The 26,152-nt window shown below is 56.3% G+C and overlaps 2 protein-coding genes across 4 annotated transcripts; one reads left to right on the forward strand and one right to left on the reverse strand.

The window, feature by feature from the left end:
- Positions 1-721: 721 nt before the first annotated feature.
- Positions 722-11,844, forward strand: RGS19 (regulator of G protein signaling 19). 2 transcript variants are annotated; one of them, XM_068700247.1, is made up of 6 exons: positions 722-889; positions 3,260-3,405; positions 3,622-3,758; positions 5,380-5,454; positions 6,141-6,375; positions 7,018-11,844. In XM_068700247.1, the coding sequence occupies exons 3-6, from the start codon at positions 3,658-3,660 to the stop codon at positions 7,204-7,206; spliced, it is 600 nt and encodes a 199-aa protein (XP_068556348.1). In that variant the 5' UTR covers positions 722-889; positions 3,260-3,405; positions 3,622-3,657; the 3' UTR covers positions 7,207-11,844. The 2 variants fall into 2 exon arrangements, with proteins under 2 accessions (XP_068556348.1, XP_068556347.1); XM_068700246.1 differs by lacking the exon at positions 722-889 and adding an exon at positions 943-1,100.
- On the reverse strand, positions 10,191-26,152 carry TCEA2 (transcription elongation factor A2). 2 transcript variants are annotated; one of them, XM_068700245.1, is made up of 10 exons: positions 25,930-26,150; positions 24,243-24,305; positions 23,479-23,584; positions 22,123-22,213; positions 16,491-16,624; positions 14,911-14,967; positions 14,009-14,163; positions 13,553-13,699; positions 11,138-11,209; positions 10,191-10,509 (listed from the first exon to the last, which is right to left on the reverse strand). In XM_068700245.1, the coding sequence occupies exons 1-10, from the start codon at positions 25,996-25,998 to the stop codon at positions 10,501-10,503; spliced, it is 903 nt and encodes a 300-aa protein (XP_068556346.1). In that variant the 5' UTR covers positions 25,999-26,150; the 3' UTR covers positions 10,191-10,500. The 2 variants fall into 2 exon arrangements, with proteins under 2 accessions (XP_068556346.1, XP_068556345.1); XM_068700244.1 differs by lacking the exon at positions 10,191-10,509 and having other exon boundaries at positions 11,108-11,209; positions 25,930-26,152.

Below are 26,152 nucleotides of genomic sequence, written 5' to 3' on the forward strand. Positions count from 1 at the left end.
GCACGTGCTGCGGCCGGGGCTCGGAGCTGCCCCGGGGTGGCCACGGTGCCGTCACCACGGCCCCTTGGCTCTGGTGGCAGGAGCGGGGCCGTGCCCGGCGTCTGCACCCGAGGCCGGGGGTGGAGCCCCCTCCACCCACAGCGCTGCCGAGGGCAAATTCAATCAAGGAAGCTGAGGTCGCGCGTCTGATTTTTCTCTCTCGTGTTGTTGTTTTTTTTTTTTCTCTTCAAAAAAAAAAAGCCAAACAACTTTGTTTGTGAGTCACTCTTGGCCGAGGGAGTTCAGCTCCACTCTGCATGTCAAGCAGGCTGGCGCATCCCTGTTTCGCACAGATGCTGCTGGAAGGCACCGTGCGAGGCTCTGACTCAGCCCGCCCGGAGTCACCGGCCCCGCTCGCCCGCTGCCAAATTCCTCGCTCCGCGGGCAGAGCCCTAGGAGGCTCTGGAGACCCGAAAAATCCTGGGGCACGGCGTGGCGGAAACCACGGGCTCTTCGAAGTGCTCGGGACGCATCCGTGCATCACTTGGGATCACTCGGATCCTCGTGGTGGCTCTTTCCTCGGCTGCGGGGCTGCTCCAGGACCGGCACACCCTGGTGCTGTCCCTGTGCCCAAAACGCCTGGCACCACGGTGGGCACCCGGCACCGCCGGGACAGCCCCGTCCCCACGCTGCTCTCACGCTTACAGCATCGACAGGAGGCAGCCGAGGGGAGGAAGCAGGAAGAAAGCACGGCCCCGCCGCCACCAGCGGGCTCCCCGTAACCCCCGGGCTGCCCGGTGCCCGTGGCACTGCCCTCCCGTGCCACCCGAGCGGGCGCCCTCGGCTCTTGGCCGGCACGGAGCAGCGGCGGGGAGAGCAGCCGGGCCTTGGCGGGGCTTTCCCAAAAAAGGTCTGAACTCTTCGTTTGAGTTTGCCACTTCCCTTACCACTCCCTTTCCTGTGAGAGGATGTGTTCGGCTTCTTTTCTTTTCTCTTACTTTCTTCTTTTCTCTCCCGTCTCCCTGCCCGCCGAGCCGGGCGATGCCGCGCTCCCGCCGCTGAGGCTGCCGGGCCGAGCCCAGCCGGGTGCCGGCGGCGGCGTGGCGATGGCCGGAGCGCAGGTAGGGACGGATGCGCTGCGGTGCTGGCCCTTTGGGGACGTCGGGGTTGCCCCTGGGACGTCCCAGCGGGGGCCGGGTGGGTGCAGGGGGGCTCGGCGAGGCGGGGCCGGGGCGGGCGCGGGGCGCGGCGCTCGGTTGCGCCCCGATTTGTGGCCGGAGGAGGAGGAAGAGGAGGATGAGGAGGATGCCCCGGCGCTGCCACGGTGGCTGCAGGCACCGTGCCCAGCTCGGGGAGCACGGGGTGCGTGCGGGGGCATCGCCCCCACCGCTTGGGTCAGCGCTCTCCGTGGCTTTGCTGCGTGGTGTCGGGGTGCGTGGGGCCTCTTGCAGCCGCTGTGGGGCGGTTTTGGTGCCTTTGGCCAGGGCCAGCAGTGCCACATGGTGCCTGGGGGCCAAGCCGACACCATGGCGGCCCCAATAAAGAGGCAGCCAGCCTGGGGAGGGGGACATTTCCCTTCCAAAGCGATTTTGGGGCAGCTTCCGTCGTGCGCAGCCAAAAAGGGGGCTTGGAGCTGTGAAAGGCACTGGGGTGGCACGGCCACGACCCCACTGCCGGCGCGCTCTGCATTGGGATGGGGAGAGCTGCGGGGCGGCACCGGGCGAAGCCCCCGGGGAGCTCGGGGAGCTGCCTGGGTGGGGACGAGGGTGGCTGTCGGGGCGTCTCTTGCCTCTGCTTGGGAAACGTCCCCTTTTCGGCCGCCTTCCTCTTTTCGCAGCCTCGTGCGCACCCGCGCCTCCCCTCCGGCACCGCGCGGCCCCGCTTCCTGATCCGCCGGCCCCGGTGGCCCCATCCCTGCGGCCCCGTCCCCCTGTCCCCAACCCTCGGCAACCCCACGGCCTCCTGCTCTTTGCCCCGGGGCCGCCTGGATCAGGGTGTTCCCAGCACCCGGTTTTCCCCCGTGTTTGCCCCGTCCCCGCAGCCCCCTTGCTGTAATTCGCGCCCCGGTCGCTGCCGGTTTGCTGTGGGATCTTGCTGCCTGCAGGCAGGGGGGAGAGCGGCTGGGGGGAGTGAAGGGGGTGGGTCTGGGAGAAGCAAAGCCAAGGGGGAAATAAAAAAAAAAAAGGAAAAAAAAGAAAAAACACCAAAAAAAAAAAGGAGGATTTTGAAATGCACCTGACAGCAGCGCTGTCTGAGGGCGCAGAGCCCGCTGCCGAGCCGGGTGACAAGGTCACAGCCGTCCTGCCAGCACTCGGGTCTATAAATAGGGACAATTGGGAGAGAAACACAGCCTCGCTCCTTTTTAGTTCCTGTGGGAGCGAGGGGAGCCAGCGGGAGGGTTCCAAGGGCCGGGGCCAGGAGCTCGCTGAAGGCTCTGCCATGGGGTGGCCATGCCCGGGGAGGGGACGAGCGCAGCCCCCGGTCCTTGTAGCCTTGGTGCACGGCTTTGAGCGCCTGCCACCAGCATCCCCCTGCTCAGCCTGTCCCCAAAACCCCGAACCCGTGGCAGGATGTTGAAGCAGAGGGATGAGATGAGGGGTAATGGGGTCGGGGCTGCTTCAGGACAGGGCTGCTGGGGGCTGTGGGGTGGGCGAGCGGGGTGAGCCGTGACGGAGAGCTCCGGGCTCAGTCAGCGTTTGGCACCCCTCAGGTCTGGTTTGGTGCCGGGAGCTCGGAGAACTTCCCCCCCTGTTTCCTTCCACTCACATGATGCCGCGGAGCAGCTCTGACTTCCCCATCCCCAAAATGTGGCTCCCTGGGGCCCAGCCATGGCACGGGGCACGGCTGGGGGCGGGCGAGGCTCAGCCCCGCTCCCCACCTGGTCCCACTGCTGCGTGCAAGGCTCGGCACCCCCAATCCCCTTGCTGTAAGCCAAACACAGAATTGCAGAGCCAAAATTTGGGGGCATCGAGCCCGGGGCCAGCCCAGAGCAGCCCCCAGGAGCCCTGCACCCATGGGTGCCCAGCAGGGCGCAGCCATCACCCTGCCAGCAAAGCACCAGAGGGGTCCCAGAGTGGCGTGGAGCGCACCCTCTGCCTCGCTTTCCCCTCCTCCTTTCCTTTTCACTTCCTTTTCTTGCCCCGTTTCTGCCCGCCGTGCCCCAACCCGCAGCGTGCCAAGGGCCCTTCCCAGCATGGAGCAGCCCTGCCCGAGCTGCTCCCCTCGGGGATGGGTGCTGGCCGCGGGGGTAACGCGGTGCCCCCCCTCTGGCTTCCCACAGGCTCCATCCAGGAGGCTGCAGGGACGCTAGCGGGGCTGTGCCGGCGCCACGGGTCACAACCCGCAGCCTGGGAGGAGCGGCGAGCAGCAGAAGGGCCCCCGCAGCACGACCCCCCCACGTCCACCGTGTATGAGGCTGGGACGCAGGTGAGACAGAGACCGGGGCCGGGGGGTGGCTGATGGTGAGCGGGAGCCCAAAATAAGTCACGGTGCTGGGGTCCTGCGTTCAGCTCCGTGCTCATACCGGTGGTGGCACCCACAGCACGGCCCCAAAAACTGCTTTTTTTTTTTTGGGGGGGGGAGGAAACTGGTGCCGGTGTCCTGCCCGCAGCTCGCTCACCCCCCTCTCCATGTGCCCCCCAGTACGCAGGACCCGCGTCCGCAGAGACACCCCTTCCGATGTCCCGGCATGAGACTTCTCCGACAACGGTGCAACCCGCCAGCAACCACCGCCCCAACGCCTGCTGCTTCTGCTGGTGCTGCTGCTGCAGTTGCTCGTGGTACGTGTGTGGCCCCCCCCCTCTCACCTCTGGGATGTTTCTGTGCTCGTGGGGTTTGTAGGGGGGTGTTTGGACCTGGAGGGGACCGGGAAATCAGCCGGGCTGTTGTGGGGAGGGGTACACACGTTGCATCTGCACACTCTGGCATCTGCGCAGAGCCTGGGGAGCTCCGCTGCCCTCCTGCTTCATCCCAAATCTTGGCCCCCCCCTCCTGGGGGACCCGGCTGCTCCGGGCAGGTCTCACGGCCAGGAGCAGGAGCTCTGTGCGTGGTGCTGTGCGGATCTGGGCCCCGGTGCTGCCCAAAGCCAGGCCACCACCAGCTGCTCACCGTCGGCTGCGCCTCCCCTCCTCTCCGAGGATTCCCAGCTCCCTTTTCTCGCTGGATGACCGGATTTTGGGGAGCCCGCCTGCTCTTCTCCATCCTCTGTGTCAGCCCTCTGAGATCCCTGATGTGGCCACCGACAGCATCAAGCCCGGAGGAGCATCCAGACCTGGAGCTGAGCCCTGTGCACCCCCACGGCACACCCCAGCGCTGGCACGGCAGCACTCTGTCACTCCACAGCACTGCCACACCGCGGCCCCGCAAGCCTCTGCTGTGTCCTTGGGGCCCCAGCTCCTCACCAGCTCCGTTTCCTCCACCTCCCAACGCGGCGAGGCCCCGGAGCAGCTCCCAGCTCCCCTCGCTGCCAGCCCCAGGCTCGGTGACACTCGGGCACGGGCAGCGTGCCACCTCCCTGCCTCCCTCCTCGGTGTCCGCGAGAGCTCACGAGCAGAGACGGGACAGAAAAACCCCACAGAAAGCAAGAAAGGACCGGGATGAGCCATCCCCGGGCTCGGCAGGGCCGGGTGACAAACCCTTTGGGGACAGCGTGGGCAGGGACGTGCCCGCAGCCGCAGCCACCGCGCCACGGCTTCGCCCACCCTCCCGCTGCCGAGGGGGGGGGAGAAGTTTGCAGGGCCGACGTTGTGCGAGCGCCGAGGGGCAGTGTCGCAAGCAGGAAGCTCTGTGGTTGGCGCCGGGCTCCGAAATTCGCGGGGGGAAGTTGGCTGGAGGCCGCTTTCCTCTCGCACCGTGGGGGCGAGGAGCGGAGAGCGCAGGGAGGACGCCGGTGCCCCGGTGTCTCCGTCGTGCGTGCGCTCCGGCTCCGGGTTGGGGCATCCCCGGCGCAGCAAGAGCGCAGGGTTCAGCCCGTCCCCTTCCCAAATTTATCCCTGCTGCGTGCTTCCTGCACAAACCGGGACCCGCTGGCAGCTGGAGAGGGCGATAACCCAGCCCAGCACCCTGCCCGCAGCGTCCTGCAGCCACTTTTTGGTGGCGTGGTGCACGCCGGCTGCACCTGGCTGCTGATCTCTGCGGGTGCTGCTGCCCGGCCCCGGTTCAGCCCCGGTTCAGCGGTGCTCCGAGCGCAGGAAATCATTGCACGAGCGGGGTGGAATTGCACAAGAAGGGAGCCGGGGTGCTGGGGGTGGGCAGGGCGCTGCTGCACCCATGAAAGAGCCAGGGGTGCGGGGTGTGGGTGCCCACGGAGGAAATTTCTCATCCAGGAGTTATCGGGGACGGGGTGGGGGCAGCAGCCCCGGCCCCTGCCGCCCGTTTCTACCTTTCCGTCTCCCCGTTAGGAACGAGGACCGGGAGCGAGCATGGAGGGCGTCTCGGGAGACCAAACTGGAGACCATCCCAAACTGTGAAGCGTGGTGAGTGCAGGGGCAGCACCGGGGACACGGCACAGTTTGGCACAGCACGGCACGGGGAGCCGTGCGCCAAGCCTCCTGTGGCACCCACGGGGGTCAGGACGGGGGTGCCAGCACCAAGCCCCTGCTCCCTCGGGCATGGGATGGACCCCCACACACACAGCCCACCCGTGGGTGCTCTGTGCAGCACCTGGTGCAGCACCCAGGGGTCAGGTGTGTTAATTAGCCAGCAGTAATTACTGCCCCTGCCTTGCTGTAGCGAGGAGGGTTTGTGGGGAGCAGCTGTGCCCTGAGCCTGGTTTCTCCCCAAGTGGCTTGGACCTGCCTGCAGTGCAGCTCGGCACTGTGCTCCCTCCTGTCTTAGTGCAAAACCGGCAGCAAAATGGGTCTAATTTGGGGAAATTGAGCTTAAACCGAGCCCAGGGTCCAGCCTGGCCGAACAGAGCCCGGACAAACCCCATGAGCGCTTCTGGGGAGCTCCGGGAGCCCCGCAATGAGCGGAGCCTGAGCAGCAGGCGCACAGGGGGTGCATTTGGGGTGGTTTAGGGGTCCCCTGGGACCATCCCTGTTGTAGGGGATGCGCACGGAGCCACGGGTGGGGAATCCCCAGCCCTCCAGCCCCATCCCACGTCCTGCTCCAGCGGTAATGCTTTTCCCCTTGCCTTCCCCCCATCCCGGCGACCCCGCAGCGCCAAACCCACGCCCGAGGAGGTGCGGGGCTGGGCACAGTCCTTCGACAAGCTGATGAAGAGCCCGGCGGGCCGCAACGTCTTCCGGGAGTTCTTGCGGACTGAGTACAGCGAGGAGAACATGCTCTTCTGGCTGGCGTGCGAGGAGCTCAAAACCGAGTGCAACAAACACACCATCGACGAGAAGGCCAGGATGATCTACGAGGACTACATCTCCATCCTCTCGCCCAAGGAGGTACGGGGCAGGGCCCCTCCAGAGCATGGGAAGGGGTCATGCGGGGTAAAAAAGTGAGGTTTTTGGGGCGGTTTTCTTAGGGAAAAAGCACCCACGGGGCTGTTTGGGGTGTCGGGGATGCGCTGGGGACCCTGGTTCAGCAGGAGGAGAGCAGGGGTGTGAAGGGATCGTGCCAAACCCCTGGGAGAGCACAGGGTGAAGGTTTTGCCCCCTGCTGGTGCACAGCAGTGTCCCCATCCCAATCCCAATCCCAAAATTTCTCACAGCGCTGGCCCATGGCTCAGCCGGGCTGTGCTGCGGGGCCGGAGCCTCACGAGGGCACCAGCGCGCCGAGGAGATGCTGCAGCAGCCCCGGGTGGGGACACCCTGAGCCTCATCCCAGCACCCAGCGAGGGGACAGAAGGGGACAGCACCACCCCAAAAACATCCCCGTGTGAGCCCATTTTACACCCTGTCCCCAGGAATTTACCAGGGATGGAGCCGTTCTGCTGGCACGGCACCAGGGTGGTCCCCAAATTCTCGCCACGGAGCCACCGTTTGGCGCTGCCCCACAAGGTTTTCACCCAGGGTTTGGTCTCGGGGTTGGGGTTTTGGTGCCGGGCTTTCCCAATGATAACCCTAATTTCTCTCTGTGATGCCCAGGTGAGCCTGGACTCGCGGGTGCGGGAGGTGATCAACCGCAAGATGCAGGAGCCGTCCTCGCACACCTTCGACGACGCGCAGCTGCAGATTTACACCCTGATGCACAGAGACTCCTACCCTCGCTTCCTGAACTCTGCCATATACAAATCGCTGCTCCAGAGCGTCTCCCGCTCCTCCTCCGAGTCCTAAAAGGGAGGGGGGACACACCTGCGGGGAATGCGGCACCCCCGGGAGGGTTTGGGGACCCGCCAGCCTCCCGAATCCTCCCTTCCCCCTGAGTTTTTAGCTTTTTACCTACGAACCCTCAGGCCGGTTTCTGGGTCCCCCCCAGGGCCACCCTCCAGGATTATCCTGCTGGGGGGGGGTCGTGGCACCGCAGCCCCCCCCGGGGTGGCTCCGTACTACTGAACCCTGCCCCGGCCCCGTCGAGCTGGGGAAGCACCCGGGGCTCCCCCCCGCGCCCCTCCTCGCCCCCCGTTTTGAAGAGGTCACTTTATCCCCTCTCCGCCACCCCTGGGGACACAGCACATCCCCGTTTCCCACCTGAGACCCGTTTGGGGACTGTTTTTTGGGGTTTTTCTTTATGGGGGGGGGAGGTGTCGGGAAGGGAAGGTCAATTGTCGGTTGTTTTTTGTTTTTGTTTTTTTTTTAATCTTTTTATTTTAAATGCTTTTTTTTTTTCGTTGGCTTTTACGAGGAGGGCGGGGGGTTTCGTCTGGAGGGGCGGGAGGGGGGTTTGACAGACGTCTGTGTACATATAAAAACTTGTCAGGTTTACCTCGCTCCGTCTGTTTGAAGTGGCCGACGGGGGGGTGGAGCAGTCCTGCAGCCCCTTTGGGTTCCCAAAAAGGTCCGGGGGACATCACGGGGCTGGAAAAGGGGACAGGAGAGGACAAAATCCCACGTCCTGCTGGGGGAGAGCTGCTCCGGGGGGGGGCAGAGGGAGGCAGCCCGAGGGGCTCAGCCTCCAGAAGGACCCCAGCAGTAGGGATTTGGCCCCAAGGATGCACTCGGAGAGCGGGGAGGGGGTGTCCTGGAGCTGCCCCCTCTGCCAGCCCCATCCGACACCCCAGGGCTCTATGTTCATCCCCTCCCTTTTCAAAAAAAAAAAGAAAAAAAGAAGAGAAAAAAAAAAAAAAGCCCTGGTTCTTTTTACTGAAGGTATTTTTTAAGCAAACAAAAAAAATTCCCAGCTTTTTTTTTATTATTATTATTATTTTTTTTTGGTTCTGTTTCCTTCCTTCCCAGTGGTGTGACTGGGTGGAAATTCAGCTCCGTGAACGCGGTGCTGTTTGCCAAGCTGGAAACAGAGCTGGAGCAAAGGGATTTTTTTGAGAGAGCCCAGAGTTGGGCTGTTTGCTCAGGAATGTCGGGGTTTTTGGTGCTCGGTTCGGTGGCAGGCAGCTCCCCTCCTGCTCCCAGCAGCCGTATAAAACCCAAGGTAAGGTTCGTGGTGGGTACGAGCAGCAAAGCAGCAGCCTCGCTGCCCAGGGCGCTTTCCCTGCTCGTGCTCCTGAGCGATGAGGGCTTGGGCCAAGGGAGCGCAGCAGGGCAGAGCTCGGACCCCAAACTGGAGAGATTTTACCTCTGAGTCTGGGTTTGCCTCCTTGCCTTGCTTCCCAAAATCTGTTTGGTGCAGGGTTTGGATGCTGAGCAGCCCTAAAGCTGTTTTAAAGGCATGGCAGGGGGTCAGACCCTCTCCACTTACCCCAACAAACCCCAATTCCTCCCCAGCTCCCACTCCTGCTGCTTTTAAGCTTCTTTTAGGGGAACCTCTCCCGCTGAGACACCTCTACCCAACAGCTTCCCCCTCCCGGACCGCCATGGGGGAGCAGCCCCCCAGCTTTTGAGGATCTCCTCCTGTTTCTGCAGCTCCTTTTGCAACTGGGGGCTGTCAGCAAACTGCACCCGAGCTCAACTCCCCCCCGTACAGCGAGACGAGAAGAAAAAGCAACAGCAACTGGTAACGAGCTGGCTCCCGTTCACAGCGCACGAGCCAGAGCGCCTTGGCCAGCTTCGGGTTTAGATCCTGAAGCTTTTTTCTTTTTTTTTTTTTAAAGCATTACTGTGAGGACACTGTTCCCTCACAAGCCTGGCTCGAATAATCCCATCCGCCGCAAGACTCGTGAGGCTTAACGAGTTGTCAGCATCTTTGAATCTTTTTCCTTCTTGGGAGACTTGGCTGCACCCCGCGAAGTGAAAGCCCTGAGCAAAGGATCCTGTTGGGATCGCTGCCTCGAGAGGAACACAGCCCTCAAAGGGCCTGCGAGCACGTTTTCCGTGGCTTTCATGTGGCTGCTTACTCCCCTCGAAGCATCTCCAAGGTCTCTGGTGAATGTCTGCTGTCTGGCATGCTGAAAAGCCCGTGGAAATTCTTGTTTTTCACTCCGGAACGGGGCAGCGAGGCTGTGAGATGTTGCTGCAAACGCTCCTGTGCTGCTGAAGCGCAGGGGAGAGCTGCACAGCGCTCAGAGAGCTCATGGGGGTCCCCTGAGTGCTGCACCACCCCGGCCAGAGGCAAGGAAAGAAGAGAAGGGAAGAGGAATTAAACCTCAGACCAAAAGCTATCGTGAGGGAAGAGTTTCCCCAGCAGGTTGTGGTTACCCCCCACCACCAGCCCGATCCCGCAGGTCCCCGCAAGGTCACCACAGAGCTCTTGGCTGTGAGATCTCCCTTCCACAGAGGGATGGAGCTCTAGGAAACGCAAAATTTTGGTGGGCTGAGCGCACCTTCCTCCCTTCCCTGCTCCTCTAAACTTCCAATGTTTTGTTTTTGGTGACTGGTGTCCGTGTTTTCAGGCTGCTGCGATGTGGAGAGCGATGTTCTCGACCTTTGTGCAGCAATCCCATGCCGTGGGCATCGAAAGGCGTGAGGATCACAAGGTCTGCAGCACCTGAATGCCACGGGTACCCAGCAGAGCTCCTCGCTGCCCCAAAAGCTCTGTTCCATCACCTCAGCCGGGTGAGGAAGGCCAGCGCTGCCCCCCAGTGCCCCAGGAGCGGGCCCGATGGTTTTATGGGCTGACTGGAAGCACCGAGGGCGCAGCCACGAGCAGCTTCTTCCTTTCTGGTGCTCCAAGCAACGAGAGCAGCTCCCGGCCCTCCGGCCACCGCCTCCCCACCACGCTTCCAGGGGGCTCCGCGGCGCGAAGGCAAAGCGCTGCACCCACAGGGTTGAAATAAAAAAAGTCAGAAACTGACAAATGTTTAATATTAGTTTTTGAAGAAAACGTGACCGGACTCGCTTAAAGATGAGAAAATAACAGCTAAGTGTGTTTAGTGAGCTTCTCCTGCCACGCCGTCAGCCCACAAGAGCGGCTTTTTTCCAGCACGGCCCGAGCAGAGAGGCAGGCAGGCCTCCCCGCGGCTGCTCGCAGCGCGTGACAATGCAAACTCACTCGGGACACAAAACACAATTGCCGTGGGAGCTGGCGGATGGAGGTTGCGCTCTCGTTTGGCTGCCGCTCGCGGGCCATGGCACATATCAGCAGAACTGCAAGAGAAGGGAGTTTAAACCCTGATTAGAAAGCCTCACTACCAAGGGGAGGTGCAGGTCATGCGCTCGCTGCCTAGAAGATGGGGATCCGGATGATGGTTCTTGTTTCGGAAGCTGGCAAGGGCTCGGGGGCTGCACGGAGGCAGCGCTCAGCCCCCTGCAGCAGGGGGTAAACAGAGCTCCCCTTGGAATCTCTCAGCTGTGGCTCTGGCACTTTGTAGCCGTGCCAATTCTGCTCACCATCAACGGGGAGATTTCTGCTCACATCCAAGCTCTGCACACAGTATAAAAGAGCTTTTTTTTTTTTAAAATCCTACACGATGTCATCACCGCCATCTCTTGGGTGGCGGAGGGAGCGAGAAAAGCGCTGTGGAGTTGGTCGTGGCAGCAGCAGGGATGTGAGGAAGGAGATGGGGAAGGTGGAAGTGAGACATGGCCCCAGCTGGTCGGCAGAGATGGGATGAACCCAGGAGTTCTTGCCTCTGTGCTGGGAGGAAAGATCACTCGCTAGAGCCAGGCAGCGTTTGGCAAGCACCTCTGAGGACAGCAGCTAAGCATCTGCAGCATCGCGGGTACGGCTACCCTATCACACCCCTCAGTGCCAGTAATATCCTTGGTGTGCTACCTTCCAGCGATTCCCACACTCGTTGCACACGACGAAGGTGGTCATGGGCTCGTCGGAGCTGCGGGTCTGCACCTGGGGGGGAACAAGAGGGAAAGGAGAGCTGAGCACCGCCGGTGGCCTTGGCGCAGGGCTCACAGAGCAGCTCCTCGATGGCCACCGAGGGTTTCTGCTGGCCATCTGGTCACACCGGCAGAAATCATCGAGACTCCGAGGCCTGGGAGAGCACAGGGAGCCTCCCTGCGAAACGGATCTGGTTATTGTTTTACACACGAGTTTCCACATGCACACACACGCTCTCCGACCCCTCGGAGGATTCCCAATCCTGCAGCTAAGCCGAGCTCCCCCTTCTAGTGGAAACGCCCGGATAAATCATGACCTATTAAGCCAGTGTCAGCAACAGCCGCCTGCCAGCGTGCCCAGGGTACAGCGGGCACAGAGCAGAGCAGTTTAAACGTCTGCTGCTGAAAGGCCACGGGTAGGAAGCAGAGAGCTACCCCACCAGGCACAAAACACACCCACGAAGGGCACCAGGACACACACCTACAGCACACAACCTGCTCCCCTGGCTTGGAGCATCCTCAAGGATTTGCACTGCTGCCGGAGCCCTGCATCTCCTCCAAGAATCACACAACGGAGCAGCTCGGGCTCTGATCTCCCTTTACAGCCACCTTTTCTTTGTGCTTGTGACTGAGACAGCAGCAATAAAATGATCCCACCGGCGTTCAGCAGCAGCTGCTTGAGGAGATTCTTGCCTAAAGACCCCTCGCTATCTGAGTGACTCGTTTTGGGGCAGCAACTTCCCTGCTCAGCCCTGTGCTGCCCATTTTTTGTGGGTGGCTCTGGCAGTACCCACAGCCCCACGCAGGGATGGATGCAGCTGGCTGGGAGGCTGCAAAGCCCTCGGCCCATCAAGCACTCGCTCCACGGGAACACATAAAAAAGCACTCAAAGCCATTCCTCCCGTTTACAAACCCAGTCCCAGGTCCTGGCCTCCCAGAAACAGACTCCGGGTTACCAGGTTCTGCACATTTCTCGTCTGGTTTGTGTTTGAGCCATTAAGGAACTCTGATATTTAACCCAGATGTGACGGCTGCCTCTGGCTGGCTCGCGCCAGAAACACATGGTTTGCTAAAAATCCGATTTTCATGGCATTTGAGTACCACAAGACACCAGGTCTGCGCTCAAAATCCTGGCACTCCCTGCGCGAATCAGACAGCAGAGCTATGCCGAGGGTAATTATGGTGATCTACATGTGTAATTACCCAGCGTGCAAGAGCCATAGCATTTGCATGATGCAAACTAAACATGTTTTGCAAGCACGCTGGATGGCTAAACTCTGTAATTCCCACCCGATGTTACTGCCTGGCTCTGGCTGCTTTCACAAATGCCAGTTCACCTACTTGAAATGTAGAACATGTCAGTACCAGCGATTGTTTCTTCTCTGGAAAAAATAATTAAAAAAAAAAGCTTTTTGTTTTTTTCTTCTGATATTTCTGCTGAGATGCTGCCGTGACCTGCCCTAGCTCTGAGCAGTCGGACTGCAGCCCACGACAAGCAGAGCTCGGGGCCCACGTGCTGCTGAGGGGAGCAGCAGAGCTCAGGCAGGGAATTCCTGGGGCACGCTGTAGGCTGCAGGACCGCTGCTGAGCCCGGGGCACACCCTGGCTCTCCTCTGTGTTTGCACATCGCATCCAAGCACGTCAAGGGGCTTGCACGAGCGTTTCGGGCGCGCCCACTCGGCAAAGGCAGTAGCAATCGCGTGGTTGCTGGTGCATTTTTGGGTATCTGCACATTCTGCAGCACTGACTCACAGCAGAGGCACATCTATCTCCAGATGCCTGGCACCAACACGGGAACTAAAACGCGCCGGCAACGTACGAGGCTTCCAGCAGCCGTCCATCGAAGGGAAGGAACTGCCGCTGCCTGCTCGCACCACTTCATTTATTCCTTATTGATATTTCACCTGCTTCGTGTTTTAGTTTAAAGGCGTTGGGATCTGTCCAGCTGCAGCTTATCTACGTTCCTAATTTGCGCTTTTAATACCATCACCGTGCCTGCCTCAGTTTCTACTCCTCTACACTACCCACTCCTTCCTCCTCTGAACTGTCACACCCCCAGCACCTGCTTTCAGCTCTCCCAGGCTGCTCTTGAAATCTTCCTTAGTGCTGCTCTTCCAGATGCAAAACAGCATTTGCACAAACGAACCAAGAAACTCACACAAGCTCCAACGAAAGGTGTATGCAGAAGCATCAGCACTGCATTTTAGAGGGCCCCAAGCATGCAAAAAGCTTCTCTCCACCAGCAGCAAAATTTCTGTCACGCTGCGGGGCCTGTCCAGGAGCTGTAAGAGCTCAGGACCGTGACAGATCGTGTGCTGGGCAGTGCTGGGGAGGCTGGAGGAGCAGGAGGACTAACCTGGGTGTAGGTGCAGTTCTTCTTCTTGCACTTCCCACAGGTGAAGAGGTCGGTCTGCGTCCCTCCTGTCTTGGCCATCTGATGCTCCCGGATCGCTTCTTTCGTCATGGCTTTCCTGATCTCTTTCAGCTCATTACTGGCCATTTCCTTTCAAAAAAATAAAATAAAATAAAGCAATAAAATCACATCTGCCCAGTTTTGCCACCACACCCGCCGCAGGGGAAGGAACCAAGGGGACAGAAGGGGCTTACAGATGGCTGTTAAGCCAGAAAGCCTTTTGGTTTTTGGTTACTGGCCCGTGTGTAGACCCCTGTGATGAGCTGACATCCCAACAGACTCTCCACACTGCAATCCCCACGGCTAGCTTCCTCCCCATGCACTGGGGCAGCAGCTGCTGAGAAATCTGCAGTCCTGGCAGTTCCCTGTCCGAAACCAACCCCACTTGGGATTCCTCACCTCCGAGGTCATCACTGCGATCTGCTCGGGGGTGATGGCCCCGCACAGCACGTTCTTTTTCAGCTCAGGATTTTTGGAGTCCTTCAGATTGGAGATGCGGCTCCTCACGCGGTTTTTGTACTTCATGTCAGTGTTCTTGATGTCCTGGTATATGCGTACGTGGCAGTCAAGGACTTTCCAGCCAACCCCGAAGCCTCCAAGCACATCCTACACCTACAGGGAGCGTTACTGCTGCCAGGACACAGACCACGGTGCTGGAACCAAAAGACAGGCTCCGCTCTGGGAAATTCACACTGTGTTTGAGAACAGGCTTAGGTGATCCCGGAGACCAGGAGCTTTGGCACTGTACTAGAAATAATCTGTATTTTTAGTCACGCTCTGGTTCTTCAACCTGCTCTCCCCCGCAGCGAGGCAGGCACAAAATGCTCCAGAGAGAGCCCAGCTGCACCCCACAGCCACCACGCCAAGGCAAGCTCCAAAATTATCCCCATCGACACCCAACTCTACACTTGCTGCTCCGTCTTCCCCGCTTATTTTACCCCCTGTGAGCACACTGCTCTCAAGAGCGAGGCGCAGGACAGATGCTAAGCCTTTGGAAGCAGAGCTGGGAGCAGGAAATAGCGTTTTGACAGGAAGGAGAACTTGGGCCATACAAGCCCATGATGGTGTGAACAGGAAGGAAATCTCTGTGCCAATCACACCAGCAAGGGCTCTGCCCTGAGCTCCCAGCACCGCTGGTGGCTCCTGCGTGCCCCAGGACACAGCCGAGCACAGCCCCGACAAGCAGAGCTGCATCAGAACCTTTCCACAAAGCCAGAGCGCCCCGTTTCTCCTCTCAGCTCATTAAATTCACGGCCTGGAGACACGCAGGCCCTGGAGGAAGCCCAGCACAGCAAGGATATATTCTTCAATCTGGGCTGCTATGTGCTCGCAGTCAGCACCGATGGCAACGTAGTCATCTGTAAGGCAAGAAAACAGAAGGTCAGCGCTTTCCAACCAGGCACCGGGTCCCTGGGCTCGGTATTTGGGAGATACAAAGCCAGAGAGCTTGCTGTTCTGATTTACGTGCTCTTTCCACCAAAAGGCATCGCGGCCTTTGCTCTAGGCACCCCTCTGACCCTTTTGAAAAGAGCAGGGATGAGAACACGCAAATCCAGCCAGTTTGTGCCCTCCGCCTCTCCACCAGGACTCCACAAAGCTAACGAGAACCTGCCCTGCAGAAGGAGTTTTCCCATATCCAATGTGTTTTTTTCCCCATATCCCACGTGTTTTTTCCCATATCCAATGTGTTTTTGCCACAGTTGCAATCAACCAGGAAGGAATTGATTCTCACCAGATATTGGTGTCAACCAGAAGTGGCTCCGCTCAGACCAGATCTGACAGAGCCTGAGGACAGGCAGCATCGAAATCAAGCCTTCGTTTTTTGCTCTCAGCTCAGGGTTCCACCTGCCCTTTTCTTTCCCGTGCTGCTTCTCGCCAATTAAACAGCAGCAGAGTGCAAAAACCTGTTCTGAGCTGGGACACTGGGTATGGCAACCACCACCACAAAGCAGAGGAAAGCAGCATAAAACCAGGCTGAGCTTAGCAGCAGATTTTAGGGGACTAATTCCCAGGCTTCCTACAGAAAGGGTTTTTCTAGGAGTTGCACAGAGCACTTAATGCAGCACACACACACAGACAGAGCAAGGATAGAAAGAATGACTCTGTGACCTTCTCCATCTGCTGCCTCCATTCCTTGGCTTCAAATTAATCAAACTCTGCAGTTCTTGGGCAGATCCCCCTTTTCCAAGAGGACCTGCAACTTGGACTCAAGCACGTGTCCGGCTCAAGGCGCTCAAAATCGGAGACGCTGAGCACCTGCAGCTGCCTCTGTTTTAGGTGGCACAGCACGAGTGCAAGCAGAACCCAGATCCGCAGAGGACCCCGGTGTTTAAGCAGCTCCAGCCTGCGTGGGCAGGGGGAATCTGAGTGCAGGAGGGGACTGGCACCAGCACCGTTACCGACAAATCCCACACAGCGAGTTACGGCTTCGCTCTGTGCCCCAGGGGTGAGCAGAGATGCCAGCTTCGCTCTACAGCAACCAGGCAAGACTGAGACCTGGAAAGGGAAGCAAATACCTGCACACCTGGAGATCAAACTGCTGGCCAGACCCGCCCACTACAGGCTGCGGAACAGAAGCCCAAACGTGACCCCGTGTTCTTAATTACCATGCTAATTAGTTACCAGGTCTGTATCCGTGTATCTATAGGTGCTGCAGTGCCAGCCAGCCTGACAAAAGGGTGATGAGGGGGGCTAAACCGAGCTGATAGCAATAATCCTTCCACAAGGCAGCTCCAGAAGAGCCTAGCTAAGAGGTGCCGAACTTGGCACTGACCCTAAGTGCGGAGGATTCTGGCAGAACGCACCAGGAGCTGTGAAATATTTTAAATATTTTAAATATTTTGAATGTTTTAGGCAACGCGGGGTTTCCCCCAGCACTCACCGTCAGCCTGTAGAGCCGTTGTCAGCATCTCCCTGCATTTGTTGCGGACAGCATCGCAAGTGACGGGCGCCGGAGGGAAGGTGGTGATTTTGGGAGTGGTCGGGGTCTTCGGAGGCTCCTGCCTTTTGTTGGAGCTAAAAGAGAAACTTCAGCGGTCAGAATGCCTCAGCTCGGGTCGCCGAGGGCAGAGGAGGGATCAGTGGGCACACGGCCAAGCATCCTGTTAATTACAACCCAAAACCAGAGGAAAACAGTGCAGGTGCGTGCCCCAAACCAACAAGGCGGTGCCATCGAAGCAGATTCCAGCTCTCCCGTGGAATCTGCTGGCTGTAACCGGAGCTTTAATCCACGAAGCAGGCCTGCGAACCAATTCCTGTTACTGAACAGCGAGCACATCTGCCAGAGCACTGGGCATCAAGGGAAAATGTTAAGAAGCCATCGGACACCATCAGGAAATCAATCAAACGTGCTCAGGACTCCTGAGAGCATCGGCACACCCTCTGTCGGACTGCAGCACCCAGCTCACGGTGCTGGATTCCTCTCTTACTTTGCAGGACCCTGTCCTTAAATGCTTCCAGCAGAAAGCAAGCAGAAGCCACCCTAAGGCTCATCTCAGCAGGTGCCAGAATTGGTTCCTCGTCTCACACCCTTCGCTGTTGATGTCAGCAGCAGGAAGAGGAGAACAAACCCCCTTGGTGCTCTCTAACCACCGAGAAGGGCAGCGTGCAGAAATCAGAGAAGCCTCCCCAGCACAAGGGGCTTCTGTGCAAAGGGAAACAAAGCTAATGGCTTTATCCTTGCAAAAAAAGAGCTTCATTTTCTGCCTGCAAGCACTCGTAGGCACAGGCAGGGGAACGCAAACATCGCCTGCTGTGCCCACATCGCTCGGGTCACCTGCCAGGAGAGACAGAGGGCACAGAGCCACCGCCTGATGCAGCAGGTTGATGCAGCAAGGGCCCAGCTCGGGATGCCAGAGGGGTAATTTCACCCCGCAGCTCAGCCTGGTGAATACCCACGATGCTGAAACATCCTGCCCGTAAAAGCCTAACATCTGCACGTCGGGTTAGTCAGCCCTGCAACTGCTGCAGATAAAAAAAATCTGGGCTGTTATGATTCCCAGATGATTTTATAGAGCTTTCCTTCCCCCCCAGCCCTAAATCTAGGCAGTAGAACAGCCAATTTTTCAGCTGAGATTGCTCTGACTTTGGTGTTTGGGCCATAAAATGCAGGTTATTTATTGCCAATGTCTGGGTAACATCAGCGCAGCAGGAGACAAACAGGGGGAAGAAGAAAGAAGCCCTGATATTTCTCTCACCCATGCCATAGGGGCAACATCTCCTTGAGACACAAGTGGGTTACAGCTGCTGTGAAGCTGGGGCACTGCCTCCAGCTCTTTGCCATCAAAAATAAATCTCTTGTGAGCAGGGACTTCCAGTGGGGAAGTCCCAGAAGGGATTAGCTAGCCCGCAGCACAGCAGTGCTAAGCTGGAAGCCTTCTGAACGTGCAGGTGGACAAAGTGAGCCAGACAACCTCAGGGACAGCCCCGGAGCCCCTGCTGCTGCCAAGCTCAAATCCAGGCTGGCTCGGGATGCCTCAAAGCCCTCAGATCATCGTTAGCACTGCTGGATTTTCACAGCTCCAAACCTCGTCGGGCTCTTTGCAGAAGCATTCAGCAGAGCACCTTCAGCAAATTGCTCGGGTCAGACCACAGCTAGAGGATTAATTTCTTGCTCAGATGAAATAGAAAGGCTCCAAGGGAGGGTAACCCCAGCACCTGAAGACTTGTTGCCATCCAATTTTACTGGTCAGCCCTGCATGAGGCTGTTACACAGATTTACTCAGGTGTCCAAACAGCTAAAAACATTCAATAGGATTTACATCACGCGCATTACAAGAAAGTAAACTTAGCCTGCAAGTAATCAATTAGATGCTGATCTCGTCTGGATCAGACAAATTGCTGCCAGGGATGTTTGTGCCTAGGGAACTATGCACAGCTCAGGGCTGGTGGTGGTGCACACGGGGTGAACGCAGCAAATCCCACCCAAATCAGGAAGAGTCATCTGAAAACGCTGGCTGATCTCCTACAAAAGAGTTGGGAAAAATGAAACTTCCCGAGGGCAAAGGCAAAAAGCCCAGAAAACACCTACAACAAAAGGAGGCGCTGAAAGGATTAGAGTGGTTTACAGCAGGGAAGACTTGGAGGAGACAAGTGCTGAAACTGTTGAAGGCTTGTTCCAAAGGAGGAGTGCAGGGAAAACCCTCTGCATCCGTAAAAATTTTACAAGAAGCAAAGGTCTTCAGCAAGACAGGTTTTGATCAAGAGGAAGTTTCAAACTGTAAAGGTGAGTTATGAATTAGAAGAGACTGCCAAAGGCAACTCTGGAAACACCTTACCCTGATGGTTTTTTGGGACTGTCAATAAAACAGCTTAGAAAAAGGCCTGCTGGGAGCAGCTTGGGCAGAGAGCATGTTGTCCTAGGAAGGGGTGAGGAAACTTTCCTGAGAGCTCTTCCAGCTTTACGTTTGTCCCATTCTCCAGGCAGAGCCACGAAGGTTTCCCAGAGTAAAATACTGGTGTCAACTCTTGGAAGTGTCAGAGGTAATATGGGGTGAAGGTCAATGAATGTTTAAAAAAAGCAGCACCAACCAGCCAGCGCTCTGACATGCAGGAAAATAAAGCCAGGACACTAACTTTCAACGCTTAAAGTCAGGTTTTTAAACCACTGTTTCCACACCTGACTTTCAGGAAGGTTCCATCTGCAACTGCTGTTGACTTAAACATCCCTAAAATTGATATCCCTTAAAATTGACTTAAATCAATCCCATATTGATTTAAATATTAAATGGTCATTCCCTGGGGGAGGAAAAAAAAAAAAAAACTAGAGCAGTTGCGTGGTTATTCCACTTCTGTTAGCTGATGAGTAAAGGAATTTGCCTCCATGCCCCTACGTGCCCCGAGATGACAACTGATCACTCGTGAATTAGATGAAAGACTCCTGAGACATTCCAACAGCTGTACTGAAAGTTATTTATTAAGTTTCAGAAGTTGGTTTATTATTAGCATCGTTGGGAAATAGACCTCAAACGCACCTAAGAAGACTTATTTCAGGAAATCCTTGTGGTTCACACTGTTCCTGTTCGACAAGAGAAGGAGCTTGTAAATCTATCCAGACAACAAAAGATCACACACACACCAAAAAAAAAATAAAATAAAAATAAAAATGCTGGAACAAAATGGTGGCAGAGTGAGAGCCACAGGCTACAAACAGAACTCAGGGCTGCGCTGGAAGAAAATCTCACTGAAGAGCCGAATTCAGGCCACGGATCCAAAACCGCCTAATAAAATCTTCAGAGAACATTGGAAAAGGGAAATTTCCTGCTGTCAGGCACAGAGACATCAGACACGGCCCATTAAAACGGGCTGCACTAATGGTCTAACTCAGAGCCCCCCCATCACAGAGCAAAGCCAAAAAGCTTTGCTGCTAATATATTTATTTTTTTTTCAGGGCAGATTAGCAGCTTGTTCTGCAGCGCTGGAGGATAACCGCTTCGGGCTGCGAGGAGAGCCTGGCTCAGCCTAGCAGCAGAACGAGCCCCTTCTGCTGGATCCGTCCTAAGTCACCCCCTTGGCTGCTGTTTATCCTTCACGACCAGGGGGATGCTCTCAAACTCAGAAGATGCTGGAGGGATGAATATGTGGAAAGCATCAAGGGAAAAACTGCAGCACACCCTCGAGGCACAGCGGAATGGTAGCACAAGCCAGGAAGCTCGTTGCTTCCACCCTACAGCCCCCATGCTGTCTGCCTAAGAAAAGAGTGGGTTTTTTGCCTCTCTGCCTACAGCCAGGGCCCCGTTGAGGAAAATTACTTCACGTCTCCTCGCAGACCCCTCTCGTTTTGCTCGTGATGTGGCTGCTGCCACTGCACCCAGGGGATGCACCACGCTTCCTTCCCTCCCGGCTCCGCGCTCCCCAGGGTCAGTCCTGCAGAGGTTAAATCAGGAGCTTCCCTTTCCCTTTGAAGTGCAGCGCAGCTTTCTGGCTCCAGCACTATCAGCCAGATTTGTAATGCTTGCCCTTTCCTTTCCCCAGCAGGAACAGCTCACGAGTGCTTCCACGCCAGCTTCTGGCCTCAGGCTGGAGGGAAAGCTGCTCCCCTTCCCAGTAAGGACAAGCTCGGAGGCTCTCACCCCAGCATCTGACTCCGTTTTCACCCTCCTTAGTCACACAACGAATCTTTCCTGCCTGCACCCTGGGGAAGGGAGCACTAGTCTGCAATTTTATGGGATATAAGGATCATAAAGAGAAGGTATTTGCATCACAAAGCTGAGACTAATTAGCTTACAAAGCATCCCCTTCTCAGCTATCACAGGCCGCTTTGTGGCCTCCAAGCTTTGAGTCCTGGACGAGAGGAAACAACAGGATGAGAGGAAACAGCACCTCAGAAATCCCATCCCACTGCTCTTACATCAGTCCTGCCACTGGATGCGTTATCCCACAGATCTATCCTGCTCCCATGCTGCACCGTGTCATTACAAGGCTCAATTCTTCCAGCTGTGAAGTCTCCTTCATTAAATCTCTCGTGGCAACACCTCACGATTCCCTTTTCACATTTTACAGAGGTGAGGTGGCCAAAGATGCACCTAAATTAAAGTTTCATAGCTCAGCATCAGTAGCTTTCTCCGTCACCTGCCCCGTGCAGAGCTGTGAAGGGTGAGAAGGCTCACACCAAAACAAGCCTTGGGAGACGTGAGTGAAAAAGCAAAGGAGAATCGAAGCACAGAGTGGCAAGAAAGCGACCAGCAGGGGACAGGCTGCGGACATGGAAGTCTGCAAACCAGAAAGGAAATCCTTAATACCCTAAATCTTCTGACAAACTCATAAAGCTAGCTAAATCTCTAAGTGCCAAACCTCCTAAGGACCCACCCTCCTGGGATCTGAGGCTGAGGGAAGCCTCTTGCCTCTGGAAGAGGTGCAGAGGAAAGGTTTAAATCGCATTTTGCCCTCTCCCCTTTGATCCCACTGCCTCCACTCAAGACCTTAGCACGTATAGGACGGTGGAAAGAGGATGCAACACTCAAGGCATGGCAAGGAACAAGCATGCAGCAGACCTGCTAGAGGGGTGGACACCAGTCCAGAGTGAAAAGAGGACTTCTGCTGGGACTCGCTGAGGAGAGGACAGAGAAATGGAAGTTTGACAATAGCGGTGCATGAGTCAATGCCATCCATCACTCGACATTGCAAAGGCCAAAAATAATCTTCATTCTAAAGGGCTCAAAGTTAGAAACAGGCAAAAAAAATATATAAAAATGCAACCAAAAAAATGTTTTATTAATAAAAAAATTAACACAAAACAATAGAAAAAACAAAACAAAAAGTCATGAATAAAAGCAAAAAAATCACCAAAGCCACCATCTTTTCTGATGTTTATTTCTGCATTACAGCTCAGTTTATTAAGAACACCATGCAGCTCACCCCTGAAGCAGCCTAGACTCCTGGTGCTTCTGACCAGGAATTTGAGTACACAACCCCCCCAGCTCAGACACTTAAAAGTTTTTAAAAATTAATGTAAGATGGCAGCAGAAAATTCAGGTTAGCTAACGGTATCATCTTTGGCTAAAAGGAAGCTTTACCTTTGGTCTTTTGAATTACCAGTGTCCTTTGAGGAAGAAGTTGGCAAGGACAGGTTTTTCTTTTTCTCCTCGCTTTTCTCCTCAGAAGCATCTACATTGAAAAGAAAGAAAAAGCAAGCTCAGATCCTGAAGAGTTGAGAACTGTTTTTTTATCCCACAACCCTGCATGCACTAAACAGTGTCTTAAAACCACAGATTTGGCCTAAGGTAAATTATTAATCTACAAAAAGAATCAGGAGAAGGCCTTCAGGGCCTCCCATGCTTTCCAACAGACCTTTTACTTGCCCCTAAGTAGAAACTAAATCAAATAAAAGCTTTCTCCATCAAACCAGAGAGCGGCGAGCAATCACCTTCCCTCCTTAGGAGATAAGCTTCCTCACAAGACAGGCCTCATCACAAAAGTTCCTTTCAGAGCCCCTGGCTGCCGAGCATAAATTGGATCGAGTTCTGTAAAGCGTCACTAAACGCAGTGCTTCAAGCCAGCACCATCTGAAGGGCCAGTAAGGGCTGCTCCTTCTGGGAATACAATTTCTTGCATGTCTCAAGCGCTGCCAATAGAAATGGGGAGCCCTGGGTGCAGATACGTTGCACTCAGCCTCAAACATTTCATCCCGGGTCTTTGTTACACGCAGGTGCCCAAGCAGTCAGCGTGAAAAGCATCTGAATTTCATGTGGGGGCACTTTCCACTGGCACAGACTGGAAGATACGTGTGCAGTACACACGTATGGCTGTGCTTCCAAACTGCCAATGCCTCACTCTTTTATCACAAACGTAACCACAAAGACAAGAATTGTAAGCCCTCTATTGATAATTTTGACATTTGGTGCTGTATCAGCACAAGATTACTCAGAGAGTTACAAGCTTCTGTTTACTGGTGTCAATCACCACGAAAGCCTCCTCAGCAGAGAACAGGCAATGTGAATGTGTCTGCAAGTTGTAAAACTAAGGCCCTTCTCCAACTCATCACCCAAAACACATTCCAGCTTCTCTCTTCCTAAGCTGAGGCACACGGTGACAGTGCACGCTGTGTTAATACCACGTAGCACACAAGTGGGGGTGGAGGGTGCAGAGTACGGGTATTGTTCCTACAATTAATGCTACTAATTATTCTATGATCAGGTACATGTTGAGAGTAGCCCTAAGCTTTCAATGCTCTGTCCAGGAAAAGCTAGCCATTGGGTTGGCAACAGGAATTCAACCTCGAGGAATCCCTGGTTGTAGCTGAAACTCAAAAGACAGTGCACTTTTACAGGCTGATTTGCTAGAATGTTCTATGCAGATCAATCCCTAAGTTCTCCTGAGAAACTCAGCGCCTCTGCAAGTTGAATGTGACAGGAACACGATGATTTCCTTACCTAGAAGTTTTTTCCAAGACTTGATGAGCGATTTGGCAAGCGCTATCACTTCTTCATCTGTGCTCTGCTTTCTCAGTGCGTTTACTGACATGCCGATGCGGGTGGACTGCAAGTGAACACTCACATGAATCATTCCCGAACAGATTCGTTACTTGTTACTAACTGGAATCAGAAATAACCACAACATAGGCAAAGCAACGACCGAGATATGTAGCATCCGAGCATTTTCCAGAGTGATTAGATCCTTCCAGCTCTGGAAGGAGATGACTGACTCTGGCTTGCTAAAACTGATGCCAAGCGAGGCATGCCATCACCCACAGACACCTCCTCCACACACCTGGAAGTAACACTCTAGTTTAGAGTGAAAAAATCCCAGATTCCTATCTTAATCTCCGAATTGTTATTCTCCTCACGCCTCCCCAGCATCCTGGATATCACATCACCATCACAAAGACTTCAAGAACTTCCCCCGACTGCCCTTTGTGTTTGCTACTTTAATCTGGTCTTCCCTTCTGGAGATCCCTGGAAGGATTTGAACAGATATCCACAAATCTGATCAACTGCAATCAAATTCAGGCAGCACGTTGTGGCCCGAAGCTATTTAACTGCCAGCCCAAAGCGCAGGTTCAGTACTATTTCTAGATGTAATGCTTATTTTGATGCTTTGAGAGATGCAAAGAGTCAGGAGACATCTATTAAGCCCACATAAACAGCATGCTGTGCTCGTCCAGACTTCAGCTTCATACCCTAACCGTGCAACTCACCTGCAGCAAGTCCAAAGTCATGGGCATGCCTTTCAGCTCTTTCAGTAAATCCATTGCACCATCCTGGAAAGGAAAAGAGATACCAGGAGTGAGTGCCTCAGCCTTTCATTAAGAAATTTAACACGATGGGAATAATTTCAGAAAGGTGAAATTGAAGCAAAACCAACAAACCTTCCTTAAAATATCTTCAAGACTACTGAGCATCAGGCCATTACCTCTATGTGACAAGTTTGTTTTCTTTAACAGCTGAAAAATACGCCCTGAATCGGAGCCGTCCCCTCAGCACTAGGGGTGATAACGGGAGCAAAGCCCTCGAGCAGCAAAGCTGAGGAGCCGCTCACTCTAAACTCCCCACACGAGGAAGCCTCGCAGCAGCTCTGCCTCCAGGAACCCAGATGCAGAACGTATCCAACTGGGCAACGTGTGGGTCCCTAAAATCGGTACTCAGAGACCAACAGCAGCAAACGGGGGGTCCGCACAAAAACTAGAGCAACAAGCGGGTTCTCCAGGCAGCCATCCTTTCCTATTCCAGTGACAGCACCTAAAACCTGCCATGGACAGAAGCAGACAGCACAGGCTGCTCCTGAACCCCTGTGTGTGTCCCTGGGACCTTATAACGGTGCCCGTGCTCCCCTGCTCTGCAGCCCAGCAGCCAGAAACTCACCTGAATGTCCTGTAACCCAAACACCACGTTCCCTAAACCCAAACCTCGGGATTTCCTGCAGGGAACAACTCGAGAGCCGCCAGGGGGGATGCACAAGGGTCCCCCCCACTCGAGGTGATGGGGAGGGAGGGCTGGGGATGCTCCCCAGGGTGATGAGGTGGGGGTGGGTGAGACCTGGTGGTGCAATGTGGGGCAGGGGGGATCCCACAGCCCCCTGTGGGGGAGCAGGGAGCCCCCCTCAGCAGGAGGCAGCAAACAGCACGGTGGCAGAGATGGGGGTGAGGGGGGCACCCCCTGCAGCCAATTTGGGGAGGGGGAACCCCATGGTTATGGGGTAACGAGGGGGGGGGGTCTGTGCCCCTACGGTATTGGGGTAACAGGGGGGCCTCCACCCCTATGGTAATGGGATAAAGGGGGTCTCCTGCAGCCCCACGGTAATGGGGTAACAGGGGGGGTCTGCATCCCTATGGTAATGGGGTAGCAAGGGGGGGGGGTCTGCATCCCTATGGTAATGGGTAATGGGGGGGGTCCTGCACCCCCAGGGTACTGGTAGGGGGTCTGTGTCCTAGAGTAATGGGGTAATTGGGGGGGGGGGGGGTCTGCACCCCTGGGGTAATCGGGGGGGGGTCTGTGCCCCCAGGGTAATGGGGTAACAGGGGGGTCCTGTGCTCCCTCAGTAATGAGGTAACACAGTGGGGGGGTCTGTGTCCCCAGGGTAAAGGGGTAACGGGGGGGGTCTGCACCCCAACAGTAATGGGGGGGGTCTGTGTCCCCACAGTAATGGGATAATGGGGGGGAGGGGTGTCTGTGCCCCCCCCACCATCACGCCAGGGAGGGCCCCCAAAACCCAGCGGGGGCGTGGCTGTTGGGGCTGGGGGCTGCCCTGAGGCAGACAACGGGGACGGGGACGGCTCCCGGCCCCTCAGGACAGCCGCCCCCCGCCCCAAAACCCGCACAGGCCCCGAGGGGGGGAGGGAAGGGAAGGGGCTGAGGCGAGGCTCGGGGCCAGCCGCCGCCACTCACCGCGCTCTTCTTGGCCACCATCTTGTCCAGCCGCCGGGCGATCTTCACGATCTCCTCCTCCCCTCCCATCGCTCCACAGCGGCCGGGACCGGGAGGGAGGAGGGGGGGGGACAGGGACCGGGGATGAGGTGGGGGGAGGCTGGAGGCGGCGGCGGAGCCCCGCTGCCCACCTCAGCCCCGGTACCGCAGTGTGGAGAGGGCGGGCGGCGCGCGGGGCACGCCG

The sequence above is a fragment of the Anas acuta genome, chromosome 16, assembly GCF_963932015.1.
Source record: "Anas acuta chromosome 16, bAnaAcu1.1, whole genome shotgun sequence".
Classification (NCBI taxonomy): Eukaryota; Metazoa; Chordata; class Aves; order Anseriformes; family Anatidae; genus Anas; species Anas acuta.